This window comes from Cygnus atratus, chromosome 2 (genome assembly GCF_013377495.2).
Source record: "Cygnus atratus isolate AKBS03 ecotype Queensland, Australia chromosome 2, CAtr_DNAZoo_HiC_assembly, whole genome shotgun sequence".
Lineage (NCBI taxonomy): Eukaryota > Metazoa > Chordata > Aves > Anseriformes > Anatidae > Cygnus > Cygnus atratus.
Window position 1 is genome coordinate 1,677,560 of NC_066363.1, and position 25,589 is coordinate 1,703,148.

General features: G+C 44.3%; 1 protein-coding gene across 3 annotated transcripts in view; it reads left to right on the forward strand.

The window, feature by feature from the left end:
• MYL3 (myosin light chain 3) overlaps nt 1-25,589 on the forward strand; it is a 151,995-nt gene that overhangs the window by 111,128 nt on the left and 15,278 nt on the right. The window contains exon 1 of one of the 3 annotated variants that reach the window (XM_035554381.2): nt 3,185-3,307. The exons of the other annotated variants lie outside the window; for them this stretch is intronic. Coding sequence (XP_035410274.1) covers nt 3,185-3,307 — 123 coding nt within the window. Of the gene's footprint in view, nt 1-3,184; nt 3,308-25,589 lie in introns of those variants that run through there. 3 annotated transcript variants of the gene reach the window in all.

Genomic DNA, 25,589 nt, shown 5'->3' on the forward strand with positions numbered 1-25,589 from the left:
AAGAAATCTGACAATTTACAAGAAGTGGCAAAAGATGCTCCAACAGTTTTGATTTTGACAGAAGTGCAAAATGCTTTTATTTATTTATTTATTTTCTGAGCAGTGTTGAGCCATCTATATCATGAATATACTTTATAATGAATATATGCAAAACATATTCAAGTAATTTTTTTATGACTGTATGACTACTGAATTTTACAAGCTTTGTCTGAGAATCAGACTGTGGTGTTGTTTTCAGCCACTTTTCTGGGCCTTCTTTACTAATATTCCTAATATGTTTTTCATAGAGAACAGCTGAAGGGGAAAAAATCTGCAAAACAAACAAACAAGCAAAAAACAGGAAATGTCAAACAAACAAATGAAATCCATCCTAACAAACCACGGCTGATGTGTGGAATTCAGAAGAGAAAGTGAAATATGAGCTTCCTTGTTAATATAGTTTCTTCTTATCTTGCAGAGGTGGAGGTGACAAGATCCCGAGCTGCTGTTGAACTGCTGCTGACATCTTAATTGCCTGATATTTTCCAGTGCCTTTTATTTTTTATTTATTTTTATTTTTGGTTCAGGAGTAAGACCTGGTGGCTTTTTCACATGTTGGATAAAACACACCTGTGAGCTTAAGCTGGTGCCTGCTCAGATGCTCTTCTGGTGCTTCTGGTGGTTGTGTGCTCTAAGGGCACACGCTAACTTGCATTGCAGTTCCGCTGCTTTGAATTAGCAGAACGCAGAATTTCCTGGGGTTGTGCTGCCTTCTGCAAGGACAATCAAGAAACCTGTAGTGGGGGAACACGGTGAAGTTACTCCCTGGTGTTTCCTTGGATAGAAAGCTCTTACTCTCCTTCAGCCATGATTTGGAACCTCTGCAGAACATCTAGTCCAACCCCCCTGCTCAAACCAGGTCCCCTAGAGGGCGTTAATGTGTCCAGATGGCTCCTGGGAAGGAGACCCCACAACCTCTCTGGGCAACCTGTCCCTGTGCTCTTTCACCCTCCCAGTAAAGAAGTGCCCCAGTGCCCCCTCATGTTTAGCTGTGCTTCAGTTTGTGCCCATTGCCTCTTGTTCTATCCCTGCTCACCACTTAAATGCAAGTAGCTGGCATCGTTTGAGATGCCTCAGTCTACACTGTCCACTCCAAGAGTGTGTGGGTGTCCTGTAGTTCAAAAAGTCACAGGGGATGGGATTAATTTGCCTACAGCCTACATAGGAGTTTCTGCAGCCTTTTCTGATATCCTACTCTAACTGAGATGTGTATGGGACTGGCAGGTATACAGTTTGGTGAAAACCCCGTGGGAGACAGATGTCCCTGCAATGGCAGCTGAAGGCTGGGTGGGATCAGCTGGTGCATCTCTGTTGCATCTCCAATGCAAACGAATCCCACCCTATGATCCAGGCACTGAATGTAGGTTTCTACCTTAGGGAAGCTGAAACACTCCCCTGGCTGAGCTGATTTTTAGGAGATCAATAGGTTGATAAATTGCTGTCAGAAAATCCTTCCCCAGGTGACCATGCAAACACGTGGATTGGGAGTGCTGGGGTCTGTCAGGGTGGGGCCGTGGCTATGGTGAAATGAAGAGAATTGGCAGGACTACAGTCTGGCAGAGGACACAGACAGAGCTCTGGACAGCTTATTGTGGAGAGACATCCCTTCTTTATTACCAGCTCTACAGAGGGGACCAGAATCAAATTCCCTGGAAGGTAACAGGCTGCGGGGGAAAATGTTCTCCAGGCTGTCTCTGAAACACTAAAACACCTCTCCAGTTTGCTCATGAGGGCCTTGTCAACAGTCAATGTACCTGGAAGTGCACTCTGTGGTGTTCAGACCCAAAGACCAGCCCTTCCTCAGCCTCCCTGGCATTCCCCAAATGTTCTTGGTGAATCTGTGGTGGAGACAACAGCTCTGTGGGGTGCAACGTTCTGTGTAGGACTCATGTCACACTACAAAGCTGCTTGTGTGCTGCCAGTAATGGATGTGCCATGATTTGGGAGCTGCTGGGCAGGATAAAGCCCACACACTCTTCCAGCAGAGCCACCAGAGAACCAAGGAGTGCAGTGCTGGGACAGGAAGGTCTCAAAGGGGTCTGAGTGAGAGATTACCAGGATGACATAGCAACTTGGTAAAAGAGAGACATTTATGATTCAACTTATATTTACTTGAAAGACCAGCAGAGAACCTCTGTTCAAATACATTGCATTTTGGAAAGCAGTTGTCTTGTTTGAGGGGGGAGAAAAAAAATCTGTGCAATGAATGTGAAATGAATTCTCTGAGAGTGATATTCTGATTTAGAAAAATGACATAAGCAAACACAAATCTGAAAACTGTTAACTCCAGCTGGCACTGAAAGGGTTATTTAAGTAAGGCTAGGGTTAGGAAAGCTTTGAATGGATATCCTTATCTTAATTATTTTAATGGGAATTTGGCATTGAAGTCTCTAAAATAGTTTGGAAAATCTCAGCCATGAGGCTGTACTTACAGACACTCAGTGTTATTTATCCCAGACTGTGTGTGCATGTGTGTGTGTGTATCCCTGCTTGTTACATGCATTTTGCTATAAGCAATACTGATTCTTTGCACCTTGCCTGGAAAAGACCATTGTGTGATCTGGGACATGAACTCTTCCCTGCAGCTGTTATGATGATGGTTGACTTCCCATATTGCTCCATCCTCATATCTAAATATATAAGCCAGGGCTTGCCTTTTGATGGACCATGGCACAACAAAGGCCAGGGGTGCCAACCAGCCTGAAAAAGAGTGATAATCTGCAGCAGGTGAGCTGAGAAGGCGTCAGCACAGCCCTGGGGAGGCCAAAACCCATCACTGGGAGTGGGACCGTAACCTAACCTCCCCCTTGCACACGTACATGCGTGCAAATGCACACCAAAAATACTTGAGCCAGTGCCATCCTCAGCCCTAAAATCCTCCAACTCTTTCCATATAAGTGCTAATTCATAACAATGCCCTGTCGGAGGGCTCTAAAATAGCCGGGTAAATGTCTTGTCCTTTTATAGCAGCGGCCTTATTGTAAGCTCTGGCATGTGACAGGTCTGAGAGCGATACAATGTGTGACTGCAGGAGACTGGACAGAGATAAAGACCTGTGTGAGCTGGTGATTTATCCTGCAGCAGCCACCCCTTTCCTGTCTGTCTCCTTCTCTCCCTTCCTAAAGCAGCCTGCCAGCAAGCCAACATGCCCCCAAAGAAGCCTGAACCTAAGAAGGCTGAACCTAAGAAGGAAGAGCCCAAACCAGCACCTAAACCAGCAGAACCAGAACCCAAAAAAGAAGTTGAATTTAACCCAGCTTCTATCAAAGTATGTATCTTTTAACCTGGTAGGGGAGGAAGCAGCCAGGGCTGGTGGGGCTTGGGTTGTTGGTGGTTCTGGTCGTACATTCAGTGCTGTGAGACGACATTCTCCCAAAGTAGCTCTTGGGTTTGTGCAGAAAGTGGACAGTAAAGGTGATTGCCACAGGTAGAGAAAGAGTTGAAGCAAATTCACTGAGGGCTGTGCTAAACAGAGAGCCCGAAGCTGAATTTTGTTTGGTGTGAGGATGTCCAGAACTGTTTTTCCTTTCTAATACCCAAAGTAGCAAATTTCATTGCTTGCAACTTTTCACTGACCTTAATGGGGAACCTAACGTTCCTCTGCAGGGAATATTATAGGTAGGTGCCAAGAAAGCTTGACTGTACTCAGGGCTGGCCATTGATTAGCCACTGGAAGGCCACTTGGAGCAGGCTCAGAGCATTCATTGGATTCATTGCTGCCTTCCTGCAGTACATCACTTTGGTAGACATCACCAGCCTGGGACTTCCTTGGTGTGTGTGTGTGTGTGTGTGTGTGTGTGTGTTTTGGAAGTCAGAGAGAAACTCAGGCAAAAATACAGATTTCCCGAATGATTTGCTACTTGTAGGGCCTGTCCCAAGGATCCCAAGGATTTCCCCAAAGGACATGAACCTTCTGCTCCCTCTCCTTTAGAGCGGTCTCTGCTGGAAAGAACCACTGCTGATCTCAGCAGGGCTTCCCAAGCTCTTGCTAACGTAGTGGCAAGATTGCGTTTGCAAGGGCATTTCTGAAACAGGTTTTTGACGGTATTTAGGCCACTACTCTAGTCCATGGAAATCAGCCTCTGGGCTGCCTGCCTAACATTACTTTGCCTTTTCAGTGACTTACCCCTTTGACAGGGAACTGCCAAAATGTAGGAAACTTCCCAGGTTTTGAAGTTGCGAAGTAGGTAATTCCATTGAAATGAGGCTGGGTATCTGTTTCCCTTTCAGATGTTTTTAACCATGATAATTGTCTCTTCAGCAGGTAAGTCACTTTTTTGTGTAAAAAAAAGAGGTTTCCCTCAAAGAATGACAAAGAAAATATGTAACATGTTCCTATGGAAATAACCATGAAATGGACTATCAAAAAGTGATATCATGATTTATAGCAATGAAATAAGCAAATAGAGATCTAAAAATAACTAGTTCTCCATTGCTCCTTCTGCAGTACACACATTCACAGGGAGTATCAGAAACCCCTGCATGTGTTTTTGGGAATGGCTTTTCCATACTGTTTGCACAGTAAATACCATGTGGCAGATAGACTCTGTGAGGCATGGGAAGATTTCTTTGCAAAGCAAAAGAAATGCTTTAAGTTGGAGAAATTAGGGGGAGCTCTGCACCATCTCACAGGTTTCTTTCTCATGCCAGGTGATGACTGCATGTAAATGAGGATTGGTTTGTTGATTAGTTTAAAGCAGCCAGATTAATTCCTTTTTCCTACAAGAAATAGGGTAACAAACAAGGGAGTCCTGCTGATCACCTATGCTTATGGTAAGCCAGAAGAGATGAGACAAGACTAGGCAATGCCAAAGAAAGCAAAGCACAGAGCTCCACTGCCATCCATGGGACCAGCTCAGTGCTGAGGTGAGGGACATATGTCTCTGGGACCCTGTACTGGGGTCACTCTGTCTCAACATACCTGCTGAGGACCCCACAACAGGTCTCATGGGTAGCTCGTGAATCAGGCTGTAGAAACCATTTGCTTCTTCCACATGGACATGACTCTTGCAGCTGGGGATTTCTAACAAAGGAAGCACTGGGGGGAATGGGGGAGTTGTTCTGCCTTCAATCGTAAGAACCTTGCAAACCTTTCAGTTTAAATATTTATAAATATTTAAATAAAAATCAGAAAGAAGAAGTCTAACTACCAGGAATTCAGTTTTGGGCAAGTTTTTGGGGTCATGACATCAGCATCTGTGGGCTGTGAGCAGGACTTTCACTATGACCTTGGACAAGTTGTACATGGTGGTATGCAGATCTTTGTTACTGTCCCTGTCCTTAACATTCCTGCACTGTAAAAGGAGGAGGGGGCAACTGCAATAACTTCTCTTAGAGGGCATTGACACCTTCAGCTGGGATACCATTACTTTATGGCAATATTCAGATAGGATACTATGACATTGTGGTATGAAGGGCAGCTAAGTCCAGTAAACAGTGGAGCTGTAATAAATTTAAAAAAAAAAAAAAAAGATAATAAAAAAAGATCACACACACAAAAAATAGACATTCATCTTTGTAGTCACAACAATATAAAAATCATCAAATACATTTTCATCCAAATAGGATTTGAAATCAATCCATGTCTGCGTATTTTTTTTTTTTTTAAACTACTCATTCTACACACTTACCCATCCAAATTATTATTTTTCCCTCCAGTACAATTTGAAACTATGGACTCTCCTAATGGTTTCTAAAGTACTAAAAAATATGTATTGAGTTTCTAAAAAATAAGTAAATCCAGTGCTCCCTTGATAATCTCTCTTCATCTTTCTGGAGAGTATGCCATTACCTAGAATATACAAACTCAGACCAGGGAACACATTCGCAGATTCATGGTCTGGGGCTGGGGTACTTTTCTTTCCCAAAACTCATAGAAAGGGGAGATGATATTCTCTAGAAAAATTTTCATGGGAATTTTTCAATTAAATGTTTTTTCATCAAAAATGCTTTCGTTAAAATTGAAGCTCTTTGCTCACAGGGGCTGGGTCTGGCAAATATACTACTTCCTGTTCCATAAACCTAGCTCTGGTGGAGCTCAGGCCATCTGGTGTAGATCAGAATACCTCCCTAGATCATTGTACAACATTTGAAAAAAAATGATTTAATGAGATTTGAAATTCTCCAAACATCCCAGTTCTGCATTCCAGGGTGTAACTGGTTGTTTTTAATGCAGAAGACAATCTATAGCTAAAAAACATCATGAAAACAAACTTACATCAAAACAAAATGTTAAAAGTGATCAAAACCTGTGTTTGATGGGGAGGTCTCAATCATCAATATTTGTTCTGAGACCTTATTATGCAATTCTATTTTTTTGAGTTTTAAACCTTTTTTCAGTTTGATTTTAGAGAGTAAAAAGTCTCAAAACTATGATATTTCCGTGGAAGGAGAAAATACTTCTCATTTAATTTTACCCAACTTTTACAGTACACTGTCATGACAATGGTCCATTGGCCTGATTTTACACTCCAGAATCATATAAGATTCTCCTGTCTTTTCTTTTGCTGGTTCCTGGTCAAGATCAGGGTCTCTATTGGGATCTGAATTAACCTAGATGTGAGGTACCATTAAGTAAGTAGAATTATTCTAAAGTTTTATTGTAAAGATTTTAACTTAACATCCCCATGGTACTTGATTCAATACTTAATTTTTTTAAAGTAGATGGGATGTGATGGAATGTTGCTTGAAACTCACAGAAAATTGGTTTTGTTTGTTTGCTTATTTGTTTGTTTGTTTTGCATTTGTTTGTTTTTCTGTAAGAGTTTGGCTGAATTTGTGAGAATGCTTTTTTAAGAAAGTGTTTCACTAGAACAGCCCCTGAGCTTCACTTTGGAGAACACGTTGTCCCTGGGAGATTCTGTAGCAAGAGGATTGTTGTTTCCATATAGGTATCCTTCATTCCCAACTGAGTGCTGTCTAGGGGGGGCACATGTTGCCAGAAATAAATTCTTCTCTCCTGAAAACAATTAGGCTGACACAAAACAGGAAAAATCTTTTAATGCAATGAACACAAAAATTGGGAAAGACCATTGCAAAGTAGGTCATTGACCCTAAATGTCATCTATAACCAGCAGAGAAAAACTCTCTAAAGGGTTGGTTTTTGCCTTTATGCTCAGCACCTATCTCGGTATGGACTGAATCAGCTTCGGGAGATGCTGATCCATTAAGGAGGGAGATGAGACAGGTAGCTGGGTGCCAACATTTCAGCAACCAAAGTTAGCTGAGGTGACGTGTTCCCAAAGTCCTGGGCACAAAAAGGTCACACAGAGACAGCTGGCCTCTGTGAGGACCTGGAAGGAGCACAGCTTGCTATATAGGGTTAACATTAATAGCCACATTGTCCTGTGCTATTACTTGATATGCTTATTGTAGCAGCATGCAGTTATATGGGTGCCTGGGGAAAAAACAGTCAGAGCTTATTTTTGTGGAGCACTGGTCTTGGAGCCTTGTGAAACCTGGTCTCCTCGAGAAGCCCTGCAGGCTTCAGAACATCTGTAGGAACAGTCAAAAAAAAAAAGTTTCTTTTTCTGCAAGAAAAGATGTAAGGGCATCTGGGATGGGAGCAGCCACAAGGGAAATAAGCAGGCAAATAGCATTTCAACAACAAATGCCCTTCTAGGTGGGATTGTCAGAGCAGTTTGTGTACATGGCTGAAGAATTCGTTTTGGGCTGAAATGACTGCAATGAATATATTCCAGAATAAGTTTGAACACAGGAGAAATTTATGAGTTAGCAGTGAACATATGTGTGAGAAGGGCTTAGAGATGGGGGAATTAAAAAAGCAAGAGTTACTTTGTGGTTAAAAAGGATTTTGTTTGTGGGGTAGACACAGACACAGACACAGATTTCTAGGTTGGAAGAGACCTCAAGATCATCGAGTCCAACCTCCGACCTAACACTAAGTACTCCACTAAACCATATCACTAAGCTCTACATCTAAACGTCTCTTAAAGACCTCCAGGGATGGCGACTCCACCACCTCCCTGGGCAGCCCATTCCAATGCTTAATAACCCTTTCGGTAAAGAAGTACTTCCTAACATCCAACCTAAAACTCCCCTGTCGCAACTTTCGCCCATTCCCCCTCGTCCTGTCACCAGGCACGTGAGAGAACAGACCAACCCCCACCTCACTACAGCTTCCTTTAAGGTAACTGTAGAGAGCGATAAGGTCGCCCCTGAGCCTCCTCTTCTCCAGGCTGAACAAGCCCAGCTCCCTCAGCCGCTCCTCGTAAGACTTGTTCTCCAGACCCCTCACCAGCTTGGTCGCCCTTCTCTGGACTCGCTCGAGCACGTCCATGTCCTTCTTGTAGCGAGGGGCCCAAAACTGAACACAGTACTCGAGGTGTGGCCTCACCAGAGCCGAGTACAGGGGGACAATCACTTCCCTAGCCCTGCTGGCCACACTGCTTCTTATACAGGCCAGGATGCTGTTGGCCTTCTTGGCCACCTGAGCACACTGCTGGCTCATATTCAGCCGACTATCAACCAATACTCCCAGGTCCTTCTCGGCCAGGCAGCTTTCCAGCCACTCATCTCCCAGCCTGTAGCTCTGCTTGGGGTTGTTGCGCCCCAGGTGCAGGACCCGGCACTTGGCCTTGTTGAACTTCATACAGTTGACCTCAGCCCATCGCTCCAGCCTATCCAGATCCTCCTGCAGAGCCTTCCTGCCCTCGAGCAGATCGACACACGCACTTAGCTTGGTGTCATCTGCAAACTTACTGAGGGTGCACTGGGTAAATATGTTGTATTGATGTGCATGAGAAAGAAAACAAATGACTCTCTTTAAAATGTGGCTGTATTAAAGAAATTCACTTTATGGGAGTAATATCTGAATTACGGAATATCTGAATGTGAGTTCAAGTGAAGGCAGTGCTGCATGTGACACCTTTGTGTTTGTGGAGAGGCAAGCCTGTGAGACTCAGGTTTTGTAGGCATGTTTTTGGGGCATTTGTGTGTGCAATCAGCAGTTGTGGTACACGTGCCCTGATTTTCTGAATTTTTGTAGTTTAAGAGTGGTTTTGAGTGTACCTCTGGAGGAAGAAGGATATTTTGTGTGTAAATAAGAGTCCCCAAATTCTGTATGAGGCTCAGCAGCAGGTAAACTCGTGGCTGACTGGTGGCAGGAGTGCAGGGTGCTTTGCAACACAGATCCTTGGAAAGCATGATACAACAGGGCTTGCAAAGGAAAGTGTGTTTTTTTTTTTGTTTGTTTTGTTTTGTTTTGTTTTTTCTTGCCAGAAAAAGCCATTTGTTGGGCCCAAGGTAAGACAGGCATGATTCAAATTTCAGCATATTGATGAACCCCTTTCCTCTGGTGCAGAGAAAACAGGAGAGGGAATTATGGGCATTTTTGAAGCCATTCATAAATTTGCCTCACCCTGGATTTACACCAGGAAAGAAGATTTATGTCAAGAGTGCATCAGATAGAAGGTGGCACAGAGTTGTCCCTGAGCCACCCATGCAGCACAGCAATTACTGTGGAGCCCATTTCTCATAGTCTCTGAGGAATTGATGCCCTGAGACATAATGAAGGCATCCAACTAATAAGGACACGTCTGATTCAGAAGAAAGTCTGTGTGGATATCCCGTGTAGCGTACCTGTACCATGTCCAGATTGTAAGGCGAAATAATGTTATGTTTTAGTAAGACATGGGGGAGATGCAGGTCTTGGTCACTTTGAAACCTTTCAGGATGTCTGAAGTTTGCCTTGGGAATTTGGCCAAGTTTTTCTGGAGAAAGAAGTGGGAACTCTTTCCACGGGCATGCCTGAGACTCCAAGATCAGGCATCGAGTCAGCTGTACATGGCCACCACATGGGCTCTACCTCCCAACACCTTCTCATCTTTCTCACTCTCCAACCTATTTTTCCCCTCAGTTTCATTCCTCACAGGTGTTACATATTCCCATTGTCATCACCGCTGTTATTATTGGCCTGCAGTGCATCTCAGTAGAACTACTTTTAGAGAGCAATTTCCCTCCCGTGCTCGCATATTTGAAGGTTTCTGAAGTGGGCAGACACCTGCCAGGCTAAACTTAGCCCATGCTGGGCCTCTTTCTCTCCCAGTGGTTTCTTCTGAGCCTTTCAAGCACAGGGAAATTTGAGCAGTGAGCCTCGGGGAGGACCCAGGCCAAAATGACTGAAAGTTCAGCAAAGACAAAAGACCCCATTGCAGACTCCTGGGAGTCAGTGGGAAGTTTTTACTTTTGATTTTTTATGGGATTTTCCTCTGACTCACTGTTCTTGCTGTGGACCAGTGCTCTGGCAAGGTGTGAGAACTTTTGCAAGCTTATTGTGATTTATTTTTAATTTAGTGTGCTGGAAATGCCTCTTAGGCATGTGCTCTAAAATTGCATTGATCTGGCAGATATCTTCAGAAGCAGAGACAAACTCCTTTTTAGCATAACAATGGCACAAACTTCCCTAACTCTAGAATAATATTTCACATGCCACTTATTTTAAATACCAGATATTTTTCTTAGGATAGAATGAGTCTTTATTTGAAAATTGAAGAAGTCCAGTCTGACTTCTAGTGAGGGAACCTGGACTTTTGGCATAGATGAGATATCTCTCAGCTGGTTATAGTGAAGAAAAAAGAGCTCCAGCCTGAAGGCTTTGGCTGCATAAGTTTGGGTTACTATCTTAAACACAGGGGCTTAATAAACAATTCATGTAAGTGCAGAGAGTCACTGGAAAATGTGATTGAGTCGTTAAAAATTTTCCATGACTAACTAACAGGTACCCTCATTTCCCTCTTGTGCAAGAATGCTAAGGAACCAAAGTGCCCAGATATCCTTGTGATGGGCACAAGAATGAGAAAAGAATAAATGAGAGGAACTTCTACTCAAACCCCAGCTGGGCAGGGTGTTCTGCCCTGCTCAGCCTATACCAAATGGAAATATGAGAGTTAGTGAGGAAGGCCAAAGGTTCCCACATGATCTTTTAGCATTTAATGTCACTGAGTGTATCCAGTTATATAGCTATCTACTTTAGTTATATAGTTAGCTAATTTATAGAGCTTAAGGCCATTTAATAATCTGATTTGACATCCTGTATACAGAATTTGATCTGGATGAGCTCTGCTGAGCCCAAAGATTTTGGTTAGGGGAAAGCATTTTGAGTCCAATAAGAAAGTTAAAAAAGTGGATTCATCTGCCATATTTCAGGGATCTACAAGTTAAATATACAAGACTGAGCTAGTTTCTTTAGTCTCCCACTAAAACTGCTAAAGAGAAACAGACACTTTCAGAAGTCCATTCATTACACCCTAAAATGAGCATTTTAGGTAGATCAAATAAGGTGGTGGTAAAGAGAGCCTTGGGAGGGTAGGGACACTTGAGCCATGTTCGGGTGGCAGCTGAGGAGTCCTGCCATCTTGTCTTTGTGCTCTGCCTCACAAGAGCTGCAAACTTTTGGGCTCATCACTAGGCCACTGCCAGAACTGGGCTGGGCTTGGACACAAGCCAGTAAAACTGTGTGGCATGTATAAAACCATATAGCTCAACAGATTTGGTTTTCTACTGGTTTGGGAACTTTTCCATGGTATAGACTTTGGCTGCTGAATGTTCACTGTTCTGCCTGAGGCTCTGCTCTAAAAGAAATGATGGACCAACTCCAAAATCCTGGCTCTGGGCTGCCCAGGAAAGAGAACGAGATCCTCAGCATCCTGAACTCTCTTTACCATGTCTGAAAGAAAATCCCACATCCTCCCAATCCATCATCCCCATGAAGCTGTGGGGAATCCAATTTCAGTACCGTTAGTTCTTCTTAGGAAAGATCTGAGCTGAGGACTTCAGCTCGTGTTGGGCAGCAGTTCCTGAAGGTGGGAGCTGGAAGGGGATCATCCTCCTGGAGGGGTTTCCTCTGCTCTGGGACAGCTGAGGTCCATGGTTTAGGACTTTCCCTCTATAATTGGTACTTTCAACCATTCTGCCTTGCTCCTGCTGCATAGCAGGAGGCTCAGAAATGTGCCATTGGTGATGCATGAGGAGCTGAAGCTCAGCCAGAGGTTGCTGTCAGGACTGTCAGCAGCCTTTGTTCCCTCTCCAGAACCTCCTCAGCTTTGAGGGTCTGTTAGATGGAGTTACTTCAAGCCTTTTCTCAAGAGTCGGTGGCTGAGACACCCTGCTGTGCACACAAAGTCAGGTGCTGTTCATGCTTATAATGCCCCTGTAGCAATTTGTTTAAGCGCTCCTGGATGGACCCCAGTGATAAGCGCAGTTAAATTGCCATGCTGCCATAGCACACTTCTAAAGGCGGCTCTGTTCTTTTATTCTCTCCTTTATTTATCACAGTCTATGTCACTCTGGAAGCATGGGACATTCCCAGCCAGACTTGCCATTGTGCGGCAGCTTTTAATAGCACAGAAAGCACCTTTCTCCCTCCTGTCCCTCCCTTTGGAGCAGCTGGCCCAGGCTGACATGAATTTGGCAGCTTGCTTTGCAGAAATGCAGCAGTGCCTGAAAGGCAAACGGGGTATTTCAACGTTAGGAAACAATTTGTGGCCTTGACCTGGTGAAATGTTACATTGGATGGCGGGATGGGGAATGACTCAAGTCCCTGGGGCTGAGGGCATCCCCAAGGGGAAATGCAGGCTAGGGTGCAGAACCATGCAATGACAGGTTTTGAAGAACTGTGATGGGAAAACAAGGGAAAGGGAATCAGATCAGGTGGAAAAAAGAGACTGCGAGACCAGCAAGTGGAGAGGGAAGGTGATCTGGAGGAGAGAGCCTTGGTTCACCCTCCGTCTTTCCTGCAGACCATGGCAGATCATGGCTCACCCATCCAATACCTGCTTGTGGCTTGGTTCCCCTGGAGAGAAACAGAGGATGATAATCACATTTTGTTTCTTTTGGTTGTTCAGACTGTAAACAGGAGATGTTCCTCACCAGCTGCTAGCAAAATGCTGTCTCGAACTAGAAGGGTGAAGAAATAGACCTTGAGGAAGCATGCATTCGTACACAGCAAAAGGGTTTCTTTGTGGTGTATTCCACTCATTCTTAGGGCCAAAACCAAACAGTTCTGGAAATTGAAGTTGCTTTCCAGATGGATTTTCTGGGCCAGTGAAAGTCTGGCTATCTCTGTGTATCTCTCTTGTTCGCAGAGCTGGGCGATGTTTCTCGTAAAAATGTTTTTCGGGGAGATTTGGCAAGTGCAGTTTGGTGGCACTGGAGTGTTTTGCAAACACACAGATTTTTGCAAAGGGTTTTTCAAAAGAATCTGAAAAGGATCAAGAAAATTACCAGTTTCAGCTTTTTTAGCTAATCCTCTGTTTAGATTCTTTTGATCTGAAGCAGCTACTAATTTTAGAGGGTTCTTTCCTTTGTATATATATAAAAAAATACCCAGAAATTTTTAATGGTTGAAATTACTACAATTTGGGCAAAAGGGAACATTTTGACCAATCTGGAATATTTTTTTCTCCCTCATTTCCAACTAAAACTGTCATCAAGTAAAACACAAAACCAAAAGCTGTTTTCATTCTTAATGAAATAGAATTTTTCCCTGAAAAATTGGAAATTGCTCAGTGGCACCCTAAAATACATAGTAGTATGATTTAAAAAAAAGTAAAAATAATGATTCTGGGCAGTTTCCTCTTCCAAGTCTTTGTTGTGCAGCTGCCAAGCAATAATTTTTCTGCAATGTCTGAAGTCTGTGCCAGAGGGATGCACAAATCCAAACCTGTAAACAGCTTGGCCTTATCTAAGGGATATTTGGATGAAAACCTGTCAAGTTTCATATACTCTTGTTAAAATTTGAAGTAACTCAGAGTTGTGGCATTATGATTCTCCGGGCTTTAGCAGTAAAACGTGCAGCTTTCTGAGTCTGTATCTGGATCGCTGAGAGCCAGGAGCACGATAGGATTTTCTGAACATGGCTTTCTTGTGTCTCATGAAAAGAAGATGATTTTTGTAGAGGGTGTTAACCACCACTGACTATAAGTAAGCTTTTCTGCAAATGTGACTAGGGGTGTTTTTTTCACCTCCCTCCACATTTCCCCTTGTGCCCCTGCAGATTTCACATCTCTCTGTCTGTGCACCCCTCATGTCTGTGCGCCCCTCATCTCCCTGAAGCATTTTCCAGCCTTTAGGCATGGAAATGCCCCTCAGAACTGCCAAGAGTACGTTTGAAAGGCTTTGTACTGCCCTCAGCAGGGTGGTTTAAATGCAGTTATTATTTTTCTGGTTCGTTTTGTCTTTTCAGTCGTTATCTCAGACCAACTAGGACACGAGAGCTGTTTATTTCTGCTTTGCCACCAAATGTACTTTGCAGCTTCTCGAAAGGATGGGTTGGGAGAATAATAAATAAGCCCTGTTTGGACAGCTTCTGGGGTTTTCAAGTGTTTCTGCAGCAGGTCCTGACCTAGAAAGCCCTCATGGCAATGCATCCTGCCACAGAAATTTATCTTCTGAGATCTCAGCCAGGGTGTTTGTCTGTTTCTCCAGCACGTGGCGTGGATAAGGGCTCTGTGGTCTTGTTTGCACGTCTATAGCTGTGCAGGTCTTGTGCTCTGGGTGTTTGCCCACGGTGGGAACAGGGTGAGAGCCACCCGACCCAGCAGCCTGGCCATCATCCCTCCCGACGATGCCTCCCAGCTTTGCCTTTTTCTCTCTGGTCCTTTTCCTCTCTCAAATCTGCAGGGATAGCAGGGAGTTATTAAAAGCACACTCTGGATACAGAGCAGCTCTGTAATAAGATCTGCATTTCTCACATAACTGCTAAACCTCAATCAATATGGTTTTAATCGCCATTTGTGTAACGTGCAATAACTATTAAATTTAAATTAAATGCACAGCTCAGAGCGTGCAGAAGGCCCTGGCCAAAGTGCTAACTTTTCCCAAGTTGCTGGAAAGCTGGACTGTAGAGACAGATTATTTATTTCTCTCATAAACCAGCTAAATCTTAACTTGGAGAAGGGAGAAAAATGTTAAGAGTAGCTGGGGTGGAGGCAGGGAGGAGAGTAGCTCTTAACAAAAACTTTGGTTTTCTCCTAACTTTTGTGAGGATGTTAGCATTCAGGCAGCAGTGCCCAGGTGGACTTTGCCCTGGTGTCTGTGCTGATAGGATGGAAAACACCATTAGTGACAAAAAAACATCATTCCCTGAAAGAAGTGGAGCCTCACAAGTCATGAGCTGGGCTGAGGACGTGACTAAGTGCCAGGTGATGAGTTGCTGCCTTCCCTCTTGGTCCTGTGCCTGTCCCTTCCCAGGGGCAGGCTGGTTACTGCACTCTGGTCCCAAAGTGTCGTGAAGTCCCTGCCATGCTGGCCAAGGGCAATGTGTCTCTAAAGATACCTACAAAAAGAGCCTCAGCCAAACACCCCCAGTGTGGGTGGCTGAAATGCAGCTCCCCAGTTGAAGAGCCCTTAAAAATCACTGTGCACGCCCCAGTGGTGCCCCTGGGAGCAGTCGCCTTGGATAAAGACCTATCCTTGCACCTCTGTGCTCCAGCAACTAATGGAGATAGTGATAATTACAGCTCTGAGATGGATTTTTGTGAAGGGCTTGGGGGAGTTAGGAGAGTGCAGGTGATGTAAATACCTCAAAGCTGATACAGAGCTCTTCCCGGCAGCAGCAGGACAAGGCAGAGTTTATCTACACTGATTTTCTGGCAGAGGCATGCACTGGGTGCCTGATCTGGACTAGCCTTAAGTGGGGAGCCCAATTAGCTCTGCACCAAGACCAGAAGCATGGGAAGTGCTGCTTCTCCATTCAAGTGGCTTCAGCTCAAGCCAGCGCACACCTCGCTGCACAGGCACTGGCACTTTAGGTCCCAAAGCATCCCAGCCCCCTCCAAAAGCTGTAGTGGCTCTGAATGGCTTCAAACTATGGGGCTTTCTGATGTCAGATTAGTAGCAAGCTCCTCCACCTCCATCCTCTTTCCTCCCACAGCCCCTGGACTAGTTTGTTAGCTTAGACTTCGCTGTAAGGTTTCCAAGTAACAAAAGGATTGGTTAAAGCTCAGGTATTATTAAAAACAGCAATAACAAAGCAATGTCAAAGCATATTTCCTAACAATATTTCATTTTATATATATATGTATAAAATTATCATATGCTGGCAGTAGAAAGAAGTGGAAAGAAATATGGGAAAGGAAATAGATGTAATATTAGTAGAGGGGCAATGCCAATATAATTGCCAGCATTATTTTTTTTTTTACTCTTAAGCAAATTTCCTTCTTGAGCTTAATTTCACATTACATAGTATGCATTCATCTCACATGGCATTGTTCCCTCCCCTGTCCTATCTGCAATCTGAATCCTAAAAAATAGCAGCTGGGGAGAAGAGGGACTCAACTAAATTTAAACTGAAAGCATCATGCTCTGCTCAGGGTATGTGGTCAGCGCGCAGCCCAGCTCCCTTTGATGAGATAACTGCTTCCCAGAACCCCTGCTGTAGCCAGGGAATGGTGCGTTATTGCCACTAATAACAGGCTTTGGAAGGGTTTTGGTGGCTTTTGCTTGTGAATGCTGTTCCCATTATGGACTGATTCCCAGCGGGGGTCAATCAGCATAGCCCCCTCCAGCCACCCATGCCCCGTGCTGATTTATCCCAGATCAATACCTGGGTTCTACTTTTTGAAAAATCTATGTTGGCTTCTACTGAGAGCTTGGGCATTTTTATTTTATTTTATTTTATTTTTAAGCACAGCTGAAAAAAAAGCTTGCCAAGGGAGATCCTTGCCTCTGGATTTATGGTGCTCCCTTATAAATGATCACCCCTCACTTCTGTTTTTTTCTGGTGGCTTGGGTGTTAATGTGTGTGCCTGGTTGTGAATGTGAATTGTGCTTACTTTATATGCACGTGGTGTGTATGTACATATATATGTGCTATATGCATGTGTGAATAGGCATGTATACATGAAATAAATGTGTGTGTGCATATAGAAACCTATGTATAGTCATATGCACATATAAATTGGTATGCACGTATATGCAAACATGTATGTAGAAGAGCAAATCTTTGCATCCATTTATGTCCCTGTACAATTCATATTCTTTATCCAAATGCCCGGTGCACGTGTAAGCACACACTATACCTAGGTAAGGTGCCTGCATGGCCAGTTTGGAGACCACTGCCCCCTCCCCAGCCCTCCAACAGGTGCAGAAGAGCCAAACCCTGGGGCCTGATCCATCCTGTGAAAGCTGTTTGCTCCGGCAAACTAATGCATCCAAAGCCCAGAATAGAAACAGCAACAATCCATCAATTGTGTTTTCTGGGAAGCAGCAGAACATCCCAGCCACTGAGTAGACATGGGTGAAATATCTCCTGCGAGAAGCCTGTTCGTGTGAACAACCTTAGAAAAACAAACTGGTTTATGAGCCACCCAGCCTTAACAAAACAGCACTGGGGAGCAAGGAGATAAAAACAGGCTCAGAGAGAACCCAGCTGTGGTTAAGAGCAGCCTGACAATAACCACTGAATGCTTGAAAAAAATAATAATCAAGACAGAAAATGTTGGTAAGGAAATAACGTTTTACTGTTTGTGGCTGGTGCTGACTGGTAGGTAACAGTCATAGCCTGGCAGGGGGTAAAAGTGTTGTTTCTCTTTGATTTAATGACTGCAAAAAGAAACTGCCCCAAATGCCCCCCCCAACCTGTCTGTAAATGAAATGTCATCGCGTGCCATGCTGCTTGGTGACAGCACTTTATAAACACTGCCTCTTGCGCACGGGCTTGACTCTGCCTCCAATGTCATCGCGTGTGGGGACAACGGGCAGGAGGTGTCTGCAATGGGTCCCAAAGGGCAGCTGGGTCTGAGGCTGGGGAACCTACACAGGTCTCGTGGGTCTCAAGTGAAACTCCGCTGCAAAGCCCCAGGAAAACAGCCATGGGTCAGAGCACTTGTTAATGCGATCAGATCTTGGACCTTGACACTGCTGCAAGTGGACCAAAAAAAAAAAAAAAAAAGCAAAACAAAACTCTTGAAACATCAGCTCCAGTTGTGGTTGTAGGAATCTTCAGACTTGGCCTCTTTCTGCATAAGTTCATAAACCTCTAAATCAAGCAAAGGACCCCAGCAGACTGCAGTGAATTGAAAAGAAAACAACTCGTGGTGATGAGAGGGAGAAGGGAAGGGTTTCTCCCTCTTCCTTTTTTCAATCAGAATTTGAAATTTCGATAGAAGGTCAGGCTTCAAAATTTCCATCCTCTTGACCGGCCCCCAGCTGGGGCTCAGCTTTTCAGACTGGAGCTCCCTGGCGATGCTGGGGTCGGGCAGGAACATCCAGTACGGCTGCGGTTGCACCGCGAGATCAGAGCACGCCATGATTTTTTTTCATCTCACAATGAATAATGTCCTGTTTCAGAAAATAATTAAAAAAAAAAAAACAAAACAATTCCCCCCCCACCCCCAGCATGAAGCCAAGTGGATCCCACTGACAGATTAATTTGCGCTCATGGATTTGCTACGGGGAAGTTTGGGCCCATTTGAAACCAGGGCTGAGTTACAGTGTGATTATTTTGGGAGCGGTATGCGTGCTGCGCCTGCCAGCTTCGAGAAACAAAAGCCGAACTCTCTCCGCTGCCAGTGTGTTATCGCAATGAGTGTCTGGCAGAGGTGGCTTAATCTTATTTTTTTCAGGACAGTTGCAGGGCGAGGAGTGTGATATTTTAAAGGTGTCCAGCTGCCGTTTGACTTTGCAGGAGATGCGAGTGCATGGGGATGGACTGCATTTGCTGGGGGCTGGTGCCATCCCATCCCCGGGGTGGTGATGGCTGCAGTGCCAATGGCAGGGGAAAAAATGACAACATGGGGACAGTGTTGGGGCTGAGCGATGTTGCTGTATGAGGTGGAGCATTAGTACAAGCGTGGTATGGTGGTGTCAAGCTATGTCAGGGGAAACAGCTTAACATTTGCTACCCAAGACACTAAGGCTTTTCTACGTGTGCCACTGGGTTGCCAAATCCTGCCAGACAAGACCTTGGAGGAACAAAAACCTGGTAGATGGCTGTGGTGGCCAATGATGCTGGTGGAGGAATTTTGCCAAGGCATTTTGTGTCCGGGGGGACCTTGCTGAGTAAGAGGAAGGGTTTCAGCTTCCACCTCCAAGCCCGACTCCTGGGCTTCCAGGAGACTTTGCCTTGCAGGCGTCTTTCCGCTACATCTTGCCTGAGACCGATCAAGCTCCTTTCATTTAGGCCAACAGGACGTCTCCCATGGCCTCATCCACTACAAGCATGACTGGCGTGTCAATCAGCAACCCAGAAGGGTTATACAACCGTGTCATCCGAGAGGAAAACTGGTTCAGCAAAGGGTGGTTGTTTTCAGGCTTGGTGGGGGAATTAAAATATTAGAAGAAAACAGCTTGGATTTTCAGGAGGAGGTTTCAGTGACACAAGAAAAACCCACAAAAATTCTCATTTGGCAACTCGAAATGGGTTTGTTCAGCCTGAAAAGAATTGTTTTGGTAGGGCTTGGAGTAATCTAGTGTGGGGGACTGGGATTCTTTAAGTCAATTTACATGAAATATGCCACTTCAATATGAAAATGTTTGAATTAAAAAAGAAAAGGAAAAGAAAAACCTGCCAGTATTTACAAGAGAAGAGCATTTGATTTGGAAATGAAAGCCAAAGAAAAAGGCTTTTATCTCAAAATAATAAGAGTAGTAATAATAACAATGCCTCTTTTTTTTTTTCTCTCACTTTTTTTTTTTCTTACTTAAGCTGTTTACCAAATTAAATACAGAAGTTTTTGACTCTTCCTGGACATTTTTCCAACCTATCATATCCACCAAATATGTTGTCTGTTGACTACTTTTACCTGCCCTCTTTGAGACCTTCCATCTTAAGGTGTTCTTACTGCAAGGGGTACAAATGCAGTGCTGACCCAGAATTAAGTGTGGAATAGGGGAGTCTACCTGTCTCCATGCCTGTTGGATTGGGAGATGTGCCTATTTCCTCATTGCCAAGGAGGTTTGAGGGTCTGAAGCCCCCAGGAATTGTTGCAATGATGTCCACAAGCTTCATCCTTGGGGCTTTTCTCTTCCCCATCAGAGACTACTGTCTACTGCAAGCAGACAGCTCAGGGAAAGTCTGACCTCCCTTACACCCCAGGCTCCCCTCCAGGATTTAACAGAGGGTATTTTTTAGCTTTTATAATTTCTTATACAGTTGAGAACATCTGAACAAACATCTGCTGGTGAGGCTGGTGAAGGAGGGGGGCTGCAGAGAAGGCAGGAGGCCAGCTGTCAGTAAATGGTTGGAGAATCCAAAACCATGGAGCAACAGGGAGAACAGTCAGTCTACAAAATGTTTTATATTTCTGATGCTGCCGGTTGCCAGAAGCCGTCTCTGTTCTCCAGAGCGTCTGTGTCATTCTCTTGTTGAGGCTCTGGAATTTCCCCTTGTGCTCTGGAAAACTGTGGCAACACATTCCCCATCCAAAAAAAAAAAAAAAAGGGAACTATCAATTTATAGGCTGCTGCCAGATTTGGAAGAGAACAGTGGCTGGAAAGTGTCCTGCTCATTAAACCCCAGAAGGTATTTACAGGAAACAAAGAAGTGAGGAGGATATGATGTCCTGAGAGGGGACTGCCACCCAGGGCTCTGGCTTGGGCTGAGGACACAGGGCGTCAACACCAAAGGTAAGGCTGCTCTGAGTCACTACATGCTTGGACAGGCTTCCTGCAAGGGACAAAGCTGAACCCGTGCCGTGCAGATATATCAGGCTGTGGTTCCTCACTCAGCAGGGATTCAGAGCACCACACTCTGGCAGAGTAGACTTAGTGTGAGCCATAGAAGTTCAGAGTTGTGCTGTAAATCCTTCCTCATGGAGAAACCACGTGGGTTCCCCAAATCCACCTCTCAGCATGACTGCACCGCTGATTTCTTGTCTCTCCATAATTCTTCAGCCTCCCATCACTTTTAGTGCCATGCACCTGCCTCAGCTTCCCTTCTCCAACTCTGTCACAACGGGGAGCATCTCATGGAGTGACTCCGAGACCCAAGCAGTGCTTCCTAATCACAAACCAGACACTGCTCCTCACAGAAGGCTTCTATATCCACTTCCTGAGGGAATCAAAAGCCATGGCAGACTTCATCTAGATTTATTTCAGACTAAAATAGGGACCTTGAATGCATAGTCTGCTGAAGGTATAGTAGAAAAACTGGTGGTATAATGCTTTATTTTTTCAGCTCTTAGGAAACCCAGATAAAAGAAAGATTTGAGGTAACCATATTCTGTCAAATAAAAGTGTGTGGTGGAGACAAATGTGGTTTTGTACTTCCTTATGTGGCAGCATCCTCTGCATGACCTTGATTAAGACTTTCCCTCATTTTCCTGATCTTGAAGTACATAATATATATTTTCATTGAGGCATTTCCATTGTCTTTACCTATTCAGCTACAGATAAAGGTTAATTTCTATCTTAACTTCATTCTCATTATCAGTGTAGTTAGATATTGTAAAATGCCAACTGTTCAGTTCTCGAACTCCAAAAAAATATATTTTCTGCCATTCAAAAACAAAACAAAAACAAACAAAGAAAAAAAAAAGCACCTTTAATTTCAGGTCAACCTGAAGCAATTTTTCTTCTGAAAACATTGGGGACCAGCCATAAAACTGAAAACAGAGAGTATTTGTAGAGTTTTATGTTTGGGTTTCTATCCTGCAAAACTTTCAATGTTAACTCTCCCCCACAGAGACCAAGTGGATCTGGTACTGTCCAGGGTCACGGCTCATGTCCTGGTCAAGTGTCCATGCTGTGTGATGCGTTCCCACCCATCAGACCATAAGCTGAAAAGAAACAACTAGAAAAGTCCTTGGGAAGCCTGTGAACTAAATTTAGATGTACCAAAAGAGTTTCAGAAGCCAGAGATGATGAGAAATCAGGAGTGGCTACAAAGAAAAACAAGGGAATGAGACTTGACCGTGTGTCAAGGTTTGTCCACGGACAGTGGAGGAGTTTATATACGTCGTAATTGCTCTATGCATAAGTGACGGGAGAGAGTACAATGGAGATGATGTGTATTAATAGGTTTAAAAGGTCTTAGTGGAAAAAAACCCACATGCTTATGAAATGCAAATGCAATCTCAACACAATGATACTGATCTTGATGGCCTTCTGGGCCTCTTTCCATCTGCTGCATTTCTGCTTCCTAAATCGGCCTCCCAAAAGCACAATAATAATAATAAAAATAAATAAATCAAAAAAAAAAAAAAAGAAAAGAACACTTTTCCTTCTCCAAAAGTAGCCCTGCCGCACTTAAGTACAAACCTTTCTGTTTGTATTGGGATTCCTCAGAGTGCCATGAAACAAAAAGAACATTGCTTTATTTTTCTGGAGGGGCTCTTTTCTTGCGTTGTCTAAATACCTCTCCCCAGATAACCTCTTGGATGCTGGTTAGCAATGGTTTTATTAATAGGACTTCTTTCAAACTTAGCTGTTACTGGCTTGTCATCCACAGAGTTATGTGTTTGATTGAGATACTGTGGGTTCATAAAAAAGTCCCCGAGATAAGAAGCTGTGAATGACGTTCATGGCGCCGAGGGGTGCACTTATCCTTCCTGTTCTCTCTGGGACAAAAACAGCTTAAAGTCATTGTTTAGGCAAAGGGGACAGGAGCATTAAGGCCATAGCTGATGCCACTGGTGACCAGGTAATGAAGCCAAGATTACTAAAACATTAGGGAAGCTGGCATAACAATTGGTATGAAAAGGATTTAATTCAGCTGCCCGGTGTCTGCATGGAACATGGAGCACAGTCCCCAAATCAGGGCAGGGGACAAGAGGAAAGAAGCCAGCAGTCAGCAGCTCTGTCTCTTCTAGGGATTTGTACCAAGTAACACCACTGTTATCCTTGGTGGTGTGGGTGCTTGGCATTCATTTAGAATGTCCTTGCCCTAAAACCACAGTGGCCAACAGAAAAAAAATGACAGAGGAAACTTAACTCTTCTGTAGTGTCAGCATTTTAAAAGCAAGCAAACAAACAAACAATCAAACCCCCAAGCGCAGTCATCCTAGCTTACATCCAAGGAGCTGGAAAATGTGAAGCCTATCTGCGAAAGCGAAGTTACACTTAGCCTGTGAGTGTCTTTTGCAGCCTCCAGCTTTGGGTGAAGAGGGATATGCTGTTGTCTGAGCTGCTGTGAAACTGTGTATGTGCCTGGGGACACGGGTGGGTCTGGGCATCAGAGCTACTGGTGGGGGCTTTCACCCCATAGCAAGCCTGCTGCAATAGGCCAGCAGAAACAGGGCTGCCTCTGAGCAGGGATATGGGGCCACTGTCTGTGGCTGCAATGCACTAGGGGTCCTTTGTCCACTGATTGCCTTAATGTGACCCCATTTTTACAGCCTGTCTTCTGGATCCCTCTTGTCTGGGGTCTCTGGGGCAGTGGTCTTGCATGGATAGCTATGCTTTTGCTCTTACTGCATGGAGATGGCTTTAGTCTTGTGTGCTCCACGCCATTCTGAGGGAGAGGAGAGGGGAAACCAAACCATCTTCAATCTAAATATAGCCCGAGTTAATTCCATCCATTCTCAAAGATACCTTGTGGCCGGCTAAATGATGACTTGCCTTTCCCTTCAACTCCATGGTGGTATGTGCTGAGAGGGGAGAAAATAGCAGCAGCCACCACCCACACATCTCTGCAGCTTTCCTGAGAGGAAGCCGTGCCTGGGTGGTAGGTCTGGTCAAACTCTTTGCCACTGCCCTGTCAGCTATCATGCATGGTCCTCCAGCTCTGGGTGGTTTGCTAGGGGCTGTGATTAGAGGTGAGGCATGCTCAGCCTTTCAGCTAAACGTTTCCCTTTGATCCAGCCATGGCAATTTGCAGGCATCCCTTTTTTTTTTTTTTTTTTTTTTTTCACTCTGGCAGTTTCTCCTGGCCTGCAGCCTGCCAAAGGGCCAGCTCATGCTTTCTGGGTGGGATTCACCAGATCAGGAAAGGACATCTCCATCTGTGCTCTTTTTGTCCTCATTATAGAACTGATTGATCCGCTCAGAGAAAATGAGGGCATGATTCGTCTCCTCCCCAAGCACACACGCTAAGCCAAGTCTGATCACACCCTAGAAGTGCCCATTCCTCTCTGCTGGTATAAATGGAACGTGAGATGTCTGATACTTCTCTCTCTAACTCCATCTAAGTGCAGCTGAGATTAATTCTTTCCCAGGAACAATCCATCACAGTGATTTAAATATGAATTGCCAACAGCTCTGGCCTTGTTTTACCCACAAGGGCTATTGATGCCTAAATAAACTCAATATGCAATTAGATTCAGTCAAATTCTCAAAGATTTATATAATTAGACACACTGATTGTAAGGCCGTCTGCTGACAATGCACATGTTTAAATGTGTTCCCAAATGGGCATTTATTTCTAATTAAAATGAGGTGTGTGGATTTGGGATAGGACCTCATCTAGGTGATTATAATCTTCATGAAAAAAAATTGTTTGGATCCATCTGTGTGTTAGAAAAGGAAAGAGCATCACTATTCTTTTGGGGACTCCTTACTAGTGTTTCCTAAATGCTTCCTTCCAGACAGCCTCCTGGATACTTCTTAGGCAACTATGTTATTAATTGGATTTTGTTCAAGGTAAATTATGACTGAGAATTGCAAACAAAGCGATAATCTCCTGAATGAGCTAGTTCAGATAAGGACGGAAGAGGGCAGGCACAAAAGCAGTCGTCTGGTTTTCAACAATTGCAGGATTAGTCGTCAGTCTTGTCTTCCAAGACCACCAGATGTTGTCTTGTTTTTCTTCTCCTGAACCAAAATATGCTCAGAAACACCATGGTACGGAGAGAGAAACGCACATGGTACAGCAGGGCTGGGAGGGAATATGTGTGGGTCCAAGGGATTAGAGCTGTTTCAGTGCTTAAATGAGTTACCTAAGTAAATGTCTTCTGCCATTTTCTACGAAGACAAGTGAAACCAGTAAATCCCTCTGCACCAAATACCCTGTCTTCAAGAGTGGCCATCCCCAGATATTCCAGCAGCTGATGCAGTATACTCTGCAAGAGGGTCAGGGACCTTCTCAGCCACCAGTCGTGACAGAAAATCAGAGCTGCCTGGAAGGAGATCCCTAACTGTGTTACTCACTGGGCAATGATATGCATGGGTAGAGTGAGTTTGGGGCTGTCTGCAGCTGCCCTGTAGACACTCATTTTGTCCTATCCTATGAGTGCTAGAGCTCCTTGTGCGGCTTAGGGTATCTGGAGACAGAAAACCACCTGGGAGCTGTCCACAGAGACCCTGGTGGAAGAAAGAAATCATAGAATAATAGAATCATAGAATATCCTGAGTTGGAATTGGTGTTGTCATGCCATGTCATGGATGTCCTGGCAGCAGGGTTAGGGAGCTACAGCAGTTCCACCCTTTAAGAGCGAGAAATCCCAACTAGATGATGAAGGGTTGTGTCACATTGCATTTCACCTTGAGTGAAGAATGAAGTTTGCTTTTAAGGGTCTCACTATGATGTTGGCTGCTTTGCTGGCAAAGAATAAAATATGGTATTAAGCAATGAGAGGTGGACAGCTTCAAAAAGAAAAGTAGACCCAAATATATTTGTGTATGATATGTGTATATTTCCATGCAAATTTGTGCAT